Genomic DNA, 13,634 nt, shown 5'->3' with positions numbered 1-13,634 from the left:
TTGAGTTGTTTTGGTAAGCGTCAGCGATCACTTTTTGTCAATGTGTATAATAAATTTTCGTCAATATGTATAGTAAATTTTATACTTTATTTGTCTTCAAATTATTTTTTCCCCTCAGAACACACAGCCACCTTTATTCTCCTATAAACTTTTTACAGTCTAATTTGTAGTTTTCAAGTATTTAGTGAATTTTCGAAAGTCGAGACGAAAGCAATATTTTGTCCACATTTTGAACTAAACCTGCTCGTAAATGTACTTGATAGTTCAAGAGCCGTTAGATTAAAGAATTTGGCAGCTTTGTCCCTTATTTACGTCATTTTAATATTACATAATCAAGCTTCATAATGTTCTTTGGAACGATTTCTCTGTTATGATTATTCATTGACTACAAAATAATGAACAGCAAATCAAATTACTTCACTCGATGAGTTTTTATTCTTTAGGAAATAATTAATCATTTTATAATCCCGGAGATTCAAGTTTTAGGTAGAATTTACCTTTTTTTTCAATTTCAAGTATAATTTACAGGTTTGTGGATTAACATGAATTTTGGTAAATTGTAAAAAAGTGTAGGTTAAGCAAACTGCGAGAAATCTATATTTGAAATGCTCAACATGAAACTAGAGGCAAACCAATGTATGTATTCGATTGAGTCTCATACAGGTTATGTGCTGACAAATATTTGTTTTTTTTTAGTTTCGAATGGGTTCCTCAATTTTGCTGCTTACTTTACTGCCACTTCAATTTCGTTATCACGCTTTCTGAACTGCTTTTTATATTTCAAAAATGTAAATGTAAAATATGTGTATTTTAAATTCTTTGCACCCTTTTTAAAATGATTGATACTTGTGGCTTAAGTGTGTTTTAAATAAAACAAATTATACCATGATGATAAAACCAAAAATCTAACAATCCGCTCTCCCATCCGCACAGGTCCTGGCCACCGATAAGGATATCGGCGAGAACGGTCGCGTCAGCTATTCCATCAAGTCCGGCCGTGGAAAAGCGAAAAAGTTCCGTATCGATCCGGACACCGGCATCATCTATGCGGCGAAGTTCTTCGAGGTGGACACCGAGTATGACCTGCTGGTGCGGGCCGAGGACAACGGAGTGCCGAGAAAATCCCAGCAGGCTCGGGTCAGCATCGGCGTCGTCGATGTGCCAGCCAAGTCCGATAATCCACCGGTGCTGAAAACCATCGACCAGCAGGTGGAGGTAACCGAAAGCGATACACCTGGCTTCCTGGTGGCACTGATCCAGGCCATCGACTACGATGGCGAGCAGTTGTGGTTCGATATAGTCGGTAAGTGTTTTCTTTCATTATAGATGAATTAGAGCGTCAGAGCCAGTGCAATGCTGCCATCAGCAAACCAGCATCCGGAAGGATGGTGCAATGTTTGCTCTTCGGCAATGGTTCAATATTAGCTCAATTTCAAACTTCTCACTTTCTTTCGTTTTCCGGCTGCATTGTTTGGCTTCGTCGTGTACAAACAAAAACACCCACATACTCAACCCTGGATTGGAACAAATAATTGTAACCATATCACATTGTGCAACCCCTACAACATTTCCGTTATGCGGTATTCTCACGTGCTTCCAATCGTATGTCACGTGTTTCCGTGTGGTTCTCGATTGTACATTCAGGCGGTGACGAGCGTAATGAATTTTACATCGGTCGAGATAATGGCAACGTTCTGCTGGCGAAACATTTGGACTGGGAAACCCAAAAGGAGTACAACTTGACGATAAGCATCTCCGATGGGGTACACGTTGTTTACACGCAGCTGTATGTTTCGGTAATTGATATAAACGATCACCGACCGGAGTTTACGGAATCGCTTTACCGCGTCGATATCTCCGAGAACATTGAGGAAGGAACGGAGGTACTGCAGCTGCACGCAACCGATGCCGACGAGGATAAGAAACTATTTTACAGCTTGCATGCGGCACGTGATCCGGTTTCACTGAAACTGTTCCGGGTGGATTCGGTTACCGGTAGCATTATTACGGCCCACAAACTGGACCGAGAAGCGCTGGCTGAACATATGTTGATTGTGATTGTGAAAGACCAAGGTACGCCAGCTAAGCGGAACTATGCTAAAGTGATTATCACTGTTCATGACCATAATGATCACGCACCGGAGTTTACTAGTAAGATTATACAAGGAAAGGTTTACGAAACGGCAGCTCTGGGCACTAAGGTTGTCCAAGTGTACGCCATTGATCGGGATATTGGGGAGAACGCTAGGATTTCCTATTCAATCGTCAGTGGAAATATTGGAAATGTGTTTAATATTGACCCAAATATGGGTGTGATAAGCGTGGCGAAAGATTTGGACATTAGTGCCCTGTCAGAGTACATGCTGCAGGTAAAGGCGACGGACGGGGGAAAGCCCTCGTTATCGTCACAAATTCCGGTACACGTGATGATCAACATGGCTGATAACGCTCCACCAAGGTTTGTGACGGTGGATGCGGCTGCTGAAATTTACGAAAATCTGCCAATCGGTACCTTCGTGATTCACATCGAAGCACGGAGTACCTCTTCGCTGCAGTTCGAAATTATGGATGGCAACGTGAAAGATATGTTCTTCATCAACCCAACGACCGGAGTAATCACAACCAAAGACATACTGGACTACGAGAGCAACAAATTCTACAATCTCTCTATCCGTGCCACGAACATGGCATCCGCGTTCGCTACTTGTGCCGTAATTATCAACGTTCTCGATCTTAACGATAACGTTCCCTACTTCGAGCAGCAGGTCTACAAGGGTGAAGTAACTGAGGCCGCCCCGTTAGGCTCACTGGTGCTTACGTTCAACGAAAACGCGCCAACCGCCGGTCAGCTGTTGGTGAACACTTCGCTACCACTGGTCATCAAAGCTAAAGATGCAGACTCCGGTCTGAATGCACTACTGCACTACGACATCCTGGAGATGCTGCCAAAGCGATTCTTCCACATCGATTCCAGTACCGGAGCTATCAAAACGATCCTGCAGCTAGACCACGAAAAAATTCCGTTCTTCAGTTTTCACGTCAAGGTAAGACTATTGTCGGTTGTTTAGTAACCGGATTTTAACCAAATTTTTTTCCGAAATTCACAGGTAACTGATCTCGGCAAACCCCGACTCACATCCGAAACTACCGCTGAGGTGCAAATCTTCGTAAATGATGTCAACGATTGTGCCCCAGTGTTTACCCAAAAGGAGTATAACGTGACCCTGTTACTACCGACGTACGAAAACGTAGCTGTTATTCAGGTGAACGCCACCGATGAGGACAGTTCGGAGAATTCCACTTTGCGCTACGATCTCATCGAAGGTAATCGTGACGGCGTGTTCATGATCGATGCTGGTACCGGAATCATAACCACTCGCGATGTGGAAAGTATCGGGTCGTTCTACAAGCTGGGAGTTCGGGTGTCGGATGGAAAATTTTCGAAGGTAGCCTACGTAAACATCAACGTCGAGACTTCGGAGAACTCGGGGCTGATTTTCCAGAAATCGATCTACGAAGGATCGATTCTGGAGAATAGTACTAAAATCTCAATCGTGACGGTGGTCAACGTTTTGGGGTCTAACCTTAACGAGCACATCGAGTTCAGCATTCTGAACCCGACAGACATGTTCAAGATTGGGTTGACATCCGGGGCTATTCAAACAACGGGCAAAAAGTTTGATCGGGAGGTTCGCGATAATTATGAGCTAATCGTAGAAGCGCGCTCGCAGCTGCCGGATAGGGAAAAACCACGCGTTGCACACGTTATCGTGAATGTTACGATTTTAGACATCAATGACAATTGTCCAATGTTCGTTAACTTGCCGTACTACGCCGTGGTTTCGGTGGACGACCCTCGCGGCTCAGTTATAACTAAAGTGCACGCGCTTGATTTAGATAGCTACGAAAATGGAGAGGTTCGTTACGAAATGAAACGAGGTCATGGTGAGCTGTTTAAAGTAGACCGTAAGACTGGAGAGGTTACGCTCAAGCAAACCCTCGAGGGACATAACCACGACTACGAGCTGCTGATTTCAGCCTACGATGGAGGAATTACGCCCTGTTCGACGGATGTTACTGTTCATGTAAAGGTAAGTCGCCAAATTCCTCTAAATCTGCTCCCAATTCTCCTATTTTCAATTCAAATAAATGGCTTCCGATGTGGAAAGTCCGGTTCGGGAAGCTGTACCAGCGGAAGAACAGGCTGGCAAAATCCCGAAATAATGTCGCTATTTCTCACAACAGCGACCAGGCATTTCCCGGGATACGGCACCATAATCCTGATAGTGCATCGATTTATTCTATCACACGGGTGCCCACCTCCGGACGAATATGCTCTATTCATGGGAAAATCCAATCGGAATTGAGCCGATGTAATTTGAACTTGAATAGGATCAGATATAAAGCGCAGTGTTTGTGTAGTTAGGAGGCTCCAAAATGATATATCACGCTAGAGCCTGGTAGTGGCCCTCATTTCGAAAACATAGCGTTAACGTTGAAACAAGAGCCAAATGAATTTGCATGAAAAAAACGGTTCGTACACTTCTACCCCTGCTGGCGGCAACTCACCTGATCCGGTGGATGTCGCAAAGTCTAGCCTTTTTTGTCCCAGTTGCAGCATTTAGTCCACCCCGGAAGGACTAGTTTGATTGCTAGTCATGAACATGCACTAAAGATTGTTCATATTTCGGTCAAATTTCACCTGAACACAATTTTACTAGCAGCGATTCTGAGAGCGATAAAATCACTGTGATTTTTGTAAAGCTCGCTTTTCAGTTCTGACGTTCGTGCCCAAGAGGCAGCCCAGCAAATCGAATAAAAATGTAATAAAACCTTGCACACACAGGGTTATTTTTCATCCGTTCAACGATTTAGTTTTTCCTCCAACTGCACATCAGTAGAGCGCCATTTTCGCGGGTCGGAAAATTTTCCATTCGCAATCAGATTTGACTGACTGCAGAGCGGGTATTTTTGCTTCGTTGCGATGCACCCGCCTTGTTGGAAAAGTTGGTTCGGCAACAGCAACAAAAAATAGAACGCGCTTCCTGTACCACACAGGATTTACCTCCGTTGGCCAAACCGCTTCCATTTTCCCAAACCGTGAATCTCTTATGCAACCCATTTGCCTTCTCTCACATTCACTCTCTCTAACCTACACTCATCCCTACAGGTGATTGACAAATCGATGCCAGTGTTCAGCAAGCAGTTCTACTCGGATACGGTTGCGGAAAACATTGAACTACACTCACCGCTCTCGGTTGCGATTCAGGCGGAAAGCCCACTGGGCCGGAAGCTGATCTACAGCATCGTGAAGGGTAACGAGTTGGAGGAGTTCGCCGTTGATTTCAACACAGGTACGTCCACTAATAACCGATAGAACGAGTGAAAAGGCTCTCGGCAGCCGCAAAGGCCCCGCGTTATGGCCGCAAAAGTGCACCGGATAGAGTGCCGAAGGAAGGGTTTCCCACCTCTGACCATGCTGCTGGTGTTTTTTTTTTTTTTTTCAATTTTGCAGATCGTTAGATTCAATTTTGCTCCCACCAAGAAGGTGTAATTAAACTTTTAATTCATTTTGTAGGAATCGGGTTGATGGTTTAATATTATCACAGAGTGTAAATCATGTAAACGCTTCCTGATACTGCATTCATTGGTTTAGGGAACGTTACAAACAGTACTTTCAACAGCTTAGTTGGGCAGGAAAAGTTTCTCTTGCCTAACAAAAATACTAACGTTCTAAATATCCCCTTCTTGGACCGGATTCCGCTTTCACCCATCTCATGGAATGAATATTCCAACGCATAAAACCCATCCATGCATCAGCAGACTTACCGTGCAAAAGTTACTGCATACTTTTCATACCCCTTAACTTGAGCTTGAATAATCTGATTTGATGTAAACTGCTGACGTCTGCTTCGCTTTGCTTCCTCCTGTCTTGTACGTACTCAGAGGCGATTTGATTCAAATTTTAGACAAGTTTTCTTTGGTAAACAATTAAACAGAAAGTATGAGTTTACTAGGTAAATATTTTTTCCATAAACGTATAAGTAAGTCAAACATCTACGCAATGACGAGATTAAGTCGCATATTCCTAAAGTATACACTCTTCACAATGATTTAAAAAAAACGAGCAAAAAGTCAGAATATTTGGCCTTAAAACTCAAGACGTTATTCTTAGAACTGATATACCGAACTAGGGCAGGTTTTTCATTATGGCAAGACATAGATAGTTCACATTACCGGGGTTTACGCTGAATAAAAAAATGTAATCTTATAACTGGATTATTCAAACAAAATAGAATTTTTCCAACTTGCTCAACAGTAAAAAAAAAAAATTACATCACAATCAATCCTATATTCTTATATTGGGGTGGCAATGGGATGCATGGGAAAAATGTTGTTATCGAATTCAAAGAACCGACCATGAACATTTTGTTTATTTGGCCAAAATAATGACTTGTGCAAAATTTCAGCTCAATCAGACATGTTTTTTAATGATTTATGGTTCGGTGAATCATTTGATTGTTTTAAGGCATTTTGAACGAGAATTTAAATTGGGGATGTCCATTTTCAAGGGTCGAAACATCAAAACTTCGAACATTTTGAGGCACCCCTAAATAATGTCAGATTGAGCTAAAATTTTGCACAGATCTATTTTTCGGGTCAAAAAAAAAACAAAATGTACATGATCGGTTTTGAAAATTTGACCTGAACATTTTCGCTGCCACCCTAACCTCATCGCTCTCATTTGTCCAATTTACCATTAAATTTTAATATTTTTTTAAAGTAAAACTATTGTGATGGGGGAATTTGGAAAAAATTGTAAAATCAGACGACAAATTGAACATATAAATCACGTTTTTTACACGGTTTTACGCGGATTTTTATTAAGGGTTTTTTAACGTGAATGTTCGAATTAACACAGATTTTTAACTAACGCGTTTTTCACGCAGATTTTTGAATTAATGTTTTTTAATACAATTTTTTTTCGAGGATTTTCAAATTAACGCAGATTGGCAACCAAAAACGTCTATGTATTGATTGAGTAAAATACTTCAAAAAACAACCCTCCACCCTCCGAAAGAGCCGGAATGACCTTTGAAGAGGACAATTTGAAATACTGATCGTAGAGCGACTCGGGTTCTTTTTTAAAGCCTTTTTTGGTGGTTCGCTTTACGCGGATTTTTCAATTACCGCGGTTTTTACGCGGCTTTTAAACAAGGTATGTATCCCCCGCGTAAAGAAATCTAACTCTCTAGGTGTTGAACATAGGATCGATTACCCTATATGAAATATTTTCTCTCAGTCGAAAAAACATAATGTGAGAAATAAATTTTCAACAAAGAAGGGTAAATCTCTTCTTCGTTAAAAATTTATTAAATTTTTTAATTTAATTTCATTTATTTTATCATTCACATTAAAAAGAAAAAAAAAGTCCTGTTTTTAATTACACATTCATAGCCTTTCAATAGTGAAATTTTAGGGAAGTAATTTTTTTTTTGTTTGAAATAACGATAGAAAGACATGCTTTTATTCTTGAGAAACTTAAGTTCATTTTTATCTACAGATAAAAAACTTATAGTGACATGAGACACCGAAAATGTTCTTGATAATAATATCTAAATCTCAATAATATATAGAAAATATATATATAAGAAAAACAACAACAAAGCAAAAATTATTAATGCTAGAATAAAAAAAAAACAGCACATTTTCTATACAAGTGTGAGAGCAGGCAATCGTTCAATTACAAAAATAACTTTCACGAGGCAGTGTGTATTAGGGTGGGGAATCGTTATATGGAAAAAACGAAATTTGATAGCAGAAAGCCAGAACCAAGTTTTTTTTGTTCTATTTGGGGCCCCAACAACAAAGCAAAAATTATTAATGCTAGAATAAAAAAAAAACAGCGCATTTTCTATACAAGTGTGAGAGCAGGCAATCGTTCAATTACAAAAATAACTTTCACGAGGCAGTGTGTATTAGGGTGGGGAATCGTTATATGGAAAAAACGAAATTTGATAGCAGAAAGCCAGAACCAAGTTTTTTTTGTTCTATTTGGGGCCCCAAACAATCCTGAATTTATTGGCAGTCGATTGGTTCTGTCTCCGCTTGGCGCATTGCATTTTAAACTCATATGGAGATTTGTATGGAAAAACCAACTTTTTTGCATTTTCCATTCTAAAGATCTCAAAATGGCTCAAACCATAGGTTTCATGACTTCATATGGTAGGTTTTTTGATGCCTAACAACTTGGCCAAAGACACTAAAGAGCTAGGGTGTGCCAAAAAAATACTAGAGCTGTTCAAAGTTGAGTATGTCGAAATTTATGTTGCAAATCATTTTTTCTGCCAACACTGCCAGTGTACCGGCGTCAGTCCAATTCCCATCAGAAGTAACCTCTGAAACACGTTGTAGATTCTATTTACGCCTAGAATATTGACCTAAATTTGTTTGCTTGGTCCAGCTTAGTGTATAAACTCGTTACGACAGGTTACTTCTGATGGGAATCCTACTGACGCCGGTACATTGGTAATGTTGGCAGAAAACAAGATTTTTTGCATTTAAATCGACATACTCAACTTTGAACAGCTATTGCTCTTCTTAGGGACATTCTAGCTCTTCAGTGTCTTCTGCAAAGTTGTTAAGCATCTAAAATACTATACTTTAACATAATGTAGTGCATCATTAGAGCACTATTGAGCTCTCTAGAAAAGTAAATGCAAAAAAGTAGGTTTTCCCATACGAATTTTCATACAAGCGGAGACAAAACCAATCGACTTCAAGTAAGTTTGGGGTTGTATGGGACCCCAAAAGGAACCAAAAAAGCTTGGTTCTGGAAAATCGATCATTTTTCCCCACCCTAGTGTGCATGGTTGATCGAGGCGTGTGTGGAGCATAGCGTAATTTATTTATTCATTTATTTATTTATTCTTTAAAATTCATCCGACACAAGGTCATAATAAATTGGTGGCTGGGAAAAGCCGCCTTGAAAAAGCAGTAGCGGTTTTCAAAGCGGCATAAAAACCCAGCATCTTGATAACAGGAAGATTACGAACATATGACAATACTTTTCAATACAACGATTTTAAGCATACAAGCAATAGTCAAAAAAACAAGCAGTAGTTAAGAGCTACATAATAAAATTTGAATTTTGAATTTGGATGGGTTCATGCAGGCCATAATTAATACGTTGCGAAGGTAGCTGTAGAGTCGCTGATGTCGCTGAGGGCGAGAGGGGCAGTGCAGTTGAAGTAACGACAGGATGTTGGGGCAATCATTGATGCCAGTTAGGATTTTATAGTGAAGGATGATAAATATTTGTCTTAGGGGAAACTACCTCTCCCAGTAGTTTGATTGGCCAAAACACCATACCGAAGACATCGGAAATTGCGGGTTCGTGTCCCGTTTGGACGAGGGAAAAAATTTTCTAAGTCTAAATCACATCCTCAGCCTAATATTTTCTAGGTTATAACCTTCCTGTATTGTTGAGTACAGCTTTTGAAATCTTGAACCACTAAAAGTACAAACACGTAAGCGGATACTAGTAAATATGCAATTTCTGCAATTTTTTACCAATCAAAACATCGGAAAAACGAATACCTGCTTGAATAAAAATTAATTTTTGTCAAGACACATTCGCAAGTGCGATGCCAATCATAAAAATTCATTCAGGGGCCATCCACATTCCATTGACAGCATTTCAAAAAATATTTTAAAAAATGTAGGTCTTTGATAAAAATTATACATAATTGTTGCTGAGAGCTCGACTGCTGGAGTTATTTGAGCGTTTGATGTATTTTTGGTTGAGCAGTAGGGTGTCCCGAAATAAATCGATGTTGAAAAAGTCAAGGTGCTCAGCCCTAAATTGAAAGATAATGTTATTTATAGCATTTTGTAGAGCATTTCGACTTTCTAAAAGGCCGTTTTCAGGTTGCCCGTGATTTATGAAAAAATGACTTTTTTAAGCTACAAACCCAATTTTTTGCACTTTTTTCAATTCTGTTCGATTCCTAAATTTTTTCGTACAATTTTTCATTTTTGTAGAATTGTTTTTGAATATTCTGCCTGGTTTGGTTCAGCATTGCATTCAGTTTTTTGACTTTTGAATACTATACTTTAACATAATGTAGTGCATCATTAGAGCACTATTGAGCTCTCTAGAAAGGTAAATGCAAAAAAGTAGGTTTTCCCATACGAATTTTCATACAAGCGGAGACAAAACCAATCGACTTCAAGTAAGTTTGGGGTTGTATGGGACCCCAAAAGGAACCAAAAAAACTTGGTTCTGGAAAATCGATCATTTTTCCCCACCCTAGTGTGCATGGTTGATCGAGGCGTGTGTGGAGCATAGCGTAATTTATTTATTTATTTATTTATTTATTCTTTAAAATTCATCCGACACAAGGTCATAATAAATTGGTGGCTGGGAAAAGCCGCCTTGAAAAAGCAGTAGCGGTTTTCAAAGCGGCATAAAAACCCAGCATCTTGATAACAGGAAGATTACAAACATATGACAATACTTTTCAATACAACGATTTTAAGCATACAAGCAATAGTAAAAAAAACAAGCAGTAGTTAAGAGCTACATAATAAAATTTGAATTTTGAATTTGGATGGGTTCATGCAGGCCATAATTAATACGTTGCGAAGGTAGCTATAGAGTCGCTGATGTCGCTGAGGGCGAGAGGGGCAGTGCAGTTGAAGTAACGACAGGATGTTGGGGCAATCATTGATGCCAGTTAGGATTTTATAGTGAAGGATGATTAATATTTGTCTTAGGGGAAACTACCTCTCCCAGTAGTTTGATTGGCCAAAACACCATACCGAAGACATCGGAAATTGCGGGTTCGTGTCCCGTTTGGACGAGGGAAAAAATTTTCTAAGTCTAAATCACATCCTCAGCCTAATATTTTCTAGGTTATAACCTTCCTGTATTGTTGAGTACAGTTTTTGAAATCTTGAACCACTAAAAGTACAAACACGTAAGCGGATACTAGTAAATATGCAATTTCTGCAACTTTTTACCAATCAAAACATCGGAAAAACGAATACCTGCTTGAATAAAAATTAATTTTTGTCAAGACACATTCGCAAGTGCGATGCCAATCATAAAAATTCATTCAGGGGCCATCCACATTCCATTGACAGCATTTCAAAAAATATTTTAAAAAATGAAGGTCTTTGATAAAAATTATACATAATTGTTGCTGAGAGCTCGACTGCTGGAGTTATTTGAGCGTTTGATGTATTTTTGGTTGAGCAGTAGGGTGTTCCAAAATAAATCGATGTTGAAAAAGTCAAGGTGCTCAGCCCTAAATTGAAAGATAATGTTATTTATAGCATTTTGTAGAGCATTTCGACTTTCTAAAAGGCCGTTTTCAGGTTGCCCGTGATTTATGAAAAAATGACTTTTTTAAGCTACAAACCCAATTTTTTGCACTTTTTTCAATTCTGTTCGATTCCTAAATTTTTTCGTACAATTTTTCATTTTTGTGGAATTGTTTTTGAATATTTGCCTGGTTTGGTTCAGCATTGTATTCAGTTTTTTGACTCCCAGAGCCCATTAAACATCACAAAAAAATTAATTTTTCTAATAATTTTTATATAAAACCCTTCAAAACACAAATAAAAAAAACTTTGAGCAAGAACTAAAATTTTCATTGCAAAGCGCGGGATTTACGACGAAAATTTACATGAAAAAAGATACTTGATATCTTATCGAGGAGCTGAGATATTGGCATTTTTCTATGTGATGGAAAACTATGCATTTTAACAAATATGTTAAATAACTGTTTTATTTTGGAAGATAAAAAATAACAATGTTCAGAAAACAAATGCATTTTTGGATGGCTGATAACTTAGTAGAAGGTTTCAAAATTTGGAAAAATCTGCGAAAAAAGTAAGAACGAAAATTATGATTTTTCGTGCCTTCTAATAGAAAACTCAATGCTGCTCGTAATATGTATGAAATAGAAACATGATGTCTTCGGTCAAGTTTCTTGTTTTAAGATAACCTAAAACTTTGTCGAAGACACCTTGCGTCGATCTCATTCTGATTAAAAAGTAAATTTTTTCATCTCACTTATTGGTGGATTGATCACCATTCTTTCTACAAAAGATGCATTTTTGAATATCCTGAAACTTCTCCGAACATACCTCATGGCTATAATCAACATTTGAATCACTATTTAGGAAATTATACGCACAAACGGCAATATAAAACACTGTGCAATGGAGATATTGACCTTTAGTGGCATTTCTGTCAAAATGCATAGTTTTCCATCACATGTAAAAACGCCGATATCTCAGCCCCCCGAGAAGATATCAAGTATCTTTTTGTCATGTAAATTTTTGTCTTGAATTCCGCTTTGCAGTAAAAATTTCAGTTCTTGATCAAAAAGTTTTTTATATGTGTTTTGAAGGGTTTTATCTGAAAATTATAAGGAAAATTCACTTTTTTGTGATGTTCAGTGGGCTCTGTGAGTCAAATAATTGAATGCGATGCTGAACCAAACCATGCAAAATATTCAAAAACAACCCCACAAAAATTTAAAAAAAAATTAAAATCATATTATTTTGATATCATATCTCGCTATGCCTTTAATGAGATATTTGAGTTGATTTTAAAATATCTCATTAAATGTATGTTTTTGAGTGAAAATTATTCATTATTGATCATCATTATTGAAAATTATTCATTATTGAAAATTATTCATTATTTTCATCATCATTGATTCATTATTGATTTACATGCATTCAGTTCATAAGTTCATAAGTTGAAAATATCTGTATCCGTCATTTCCGTGATTTTTAATGCAAATTCATGGTTTTTTATTGAAATATCAAGCTTTGTTATTCATACAGTCTTGGAGTAACAATATATTGTTATTATTTTTTGTTATTTTACCAACTATGTAAACCATATTAAGATCAAAATGAGGTGTATTTCCAATATCTGGTTGTGACATTATAATGATATTTTCTCCTGCTCGGGTGTGAGCCGAATTTGGAATCAGTTTTGTCGTTTTCTAATCCATCTATTGAACCACTTTTAGCTTTGAAATCAATTCCTGGCGTGCTTTTTTGGCGTTCGCTGGAATTACTCTATACATTTGTACCAAACCTAAAATCATTTTCATTATTTTTGTTTTTTCGGATTCTAGGAGAGTTCTTAAAAAAGTTTCAGTTAATTCAGAATACTTAGTTTACTTTACTCGAGGAATTTGTAAATATTTTTAGACGAATTTTTATTTTCTTCCATTTTTTGCACCTGCTTTGAAAATGCCTTTTCAGTCCTGTTTGGTCATTTTTAATTTGACCTTTTCTGTCTAATTATAGCGTTTTGAACCTTTATTTTCATCGTTGACCTCTTGTAGCCTTCAGAGACGATTTGAGCTTCGCATTTTTTTCTCTTTTTTTTTCAAGCATTTCGTCTTCACTTCGATTTCAGACGTTTCAAGCTACATTTACGAGAGTTTGTATGAATTTTAAATTGAGTTTAATATAGTTTTTCTAGTTTTGAAAGTGTGTCTCTGCTTTTTTGAACGGTTTTCGTTTCAATTTAGAATTAATTTCTGTCGTGACCTTTTCGCTGCTTCACGGTTTGCGGGAAGTTTAGCTGAATCTCAATCAAG

At 38.0% G+C, this 13,634-nt stretch overlaps 1 protein-coding gene across 11 annotated transcripts in view; it reads left to right on the top strand.

Annotated features, from left to right (window-relative positions):
* LOC129725427 (fat-like cadherin-related tumor suppressor homolog) overlaps window positions 1–13,634 on the top strand; it is a 682,871-nt gene that overhangs the window by 606,447 nt on the left and 62,790 nt on the right. For all 11 annotated transcript variants that reach the window (XM_055681264.1, XM_055681263.1, XM_055681262.1 and 8 more), the window contains 4 exons: window positions 934–1,303; window positions 1,645–3,044; window positions 3,108–4,091; window positions 5,171–5,354. In XM_055681264.1, coding sequence (XP_055537239.1) covers window positions 934–1,303; window positions 1,645–3,044; window positions 3,108–4,091; window positions 5,171–5,354 — 2,938 coding nt within the window. The remainder of the gene's footprint in view (window positions 1–933; window positions 1,304–1,644; window positions 3,045–3,107; window positions 4,092–5,170; window positions 5,355–13,634) is intronic.

This window comes from Wyeomyia smithii, chromosome 2 (assembly GCF_029784165.1).
Source record: "Wyeomyia smithii strain HCP4-BCI-WySm-NY-G18 chromosome 2, ASM2978416v1, whole genome shotgun sequence".
NCBI classification, from domain to species: Eukaryota; Metazoa; Arthropoda; class Insecta; order Diptera; family Culicidae; genus Wyeomyia; species Wyeomyia smithii.
Note: the sequence above shows the minus strand (reverse complement) of the source record. Positions and strands in the feature narration are given on the sequence as shown.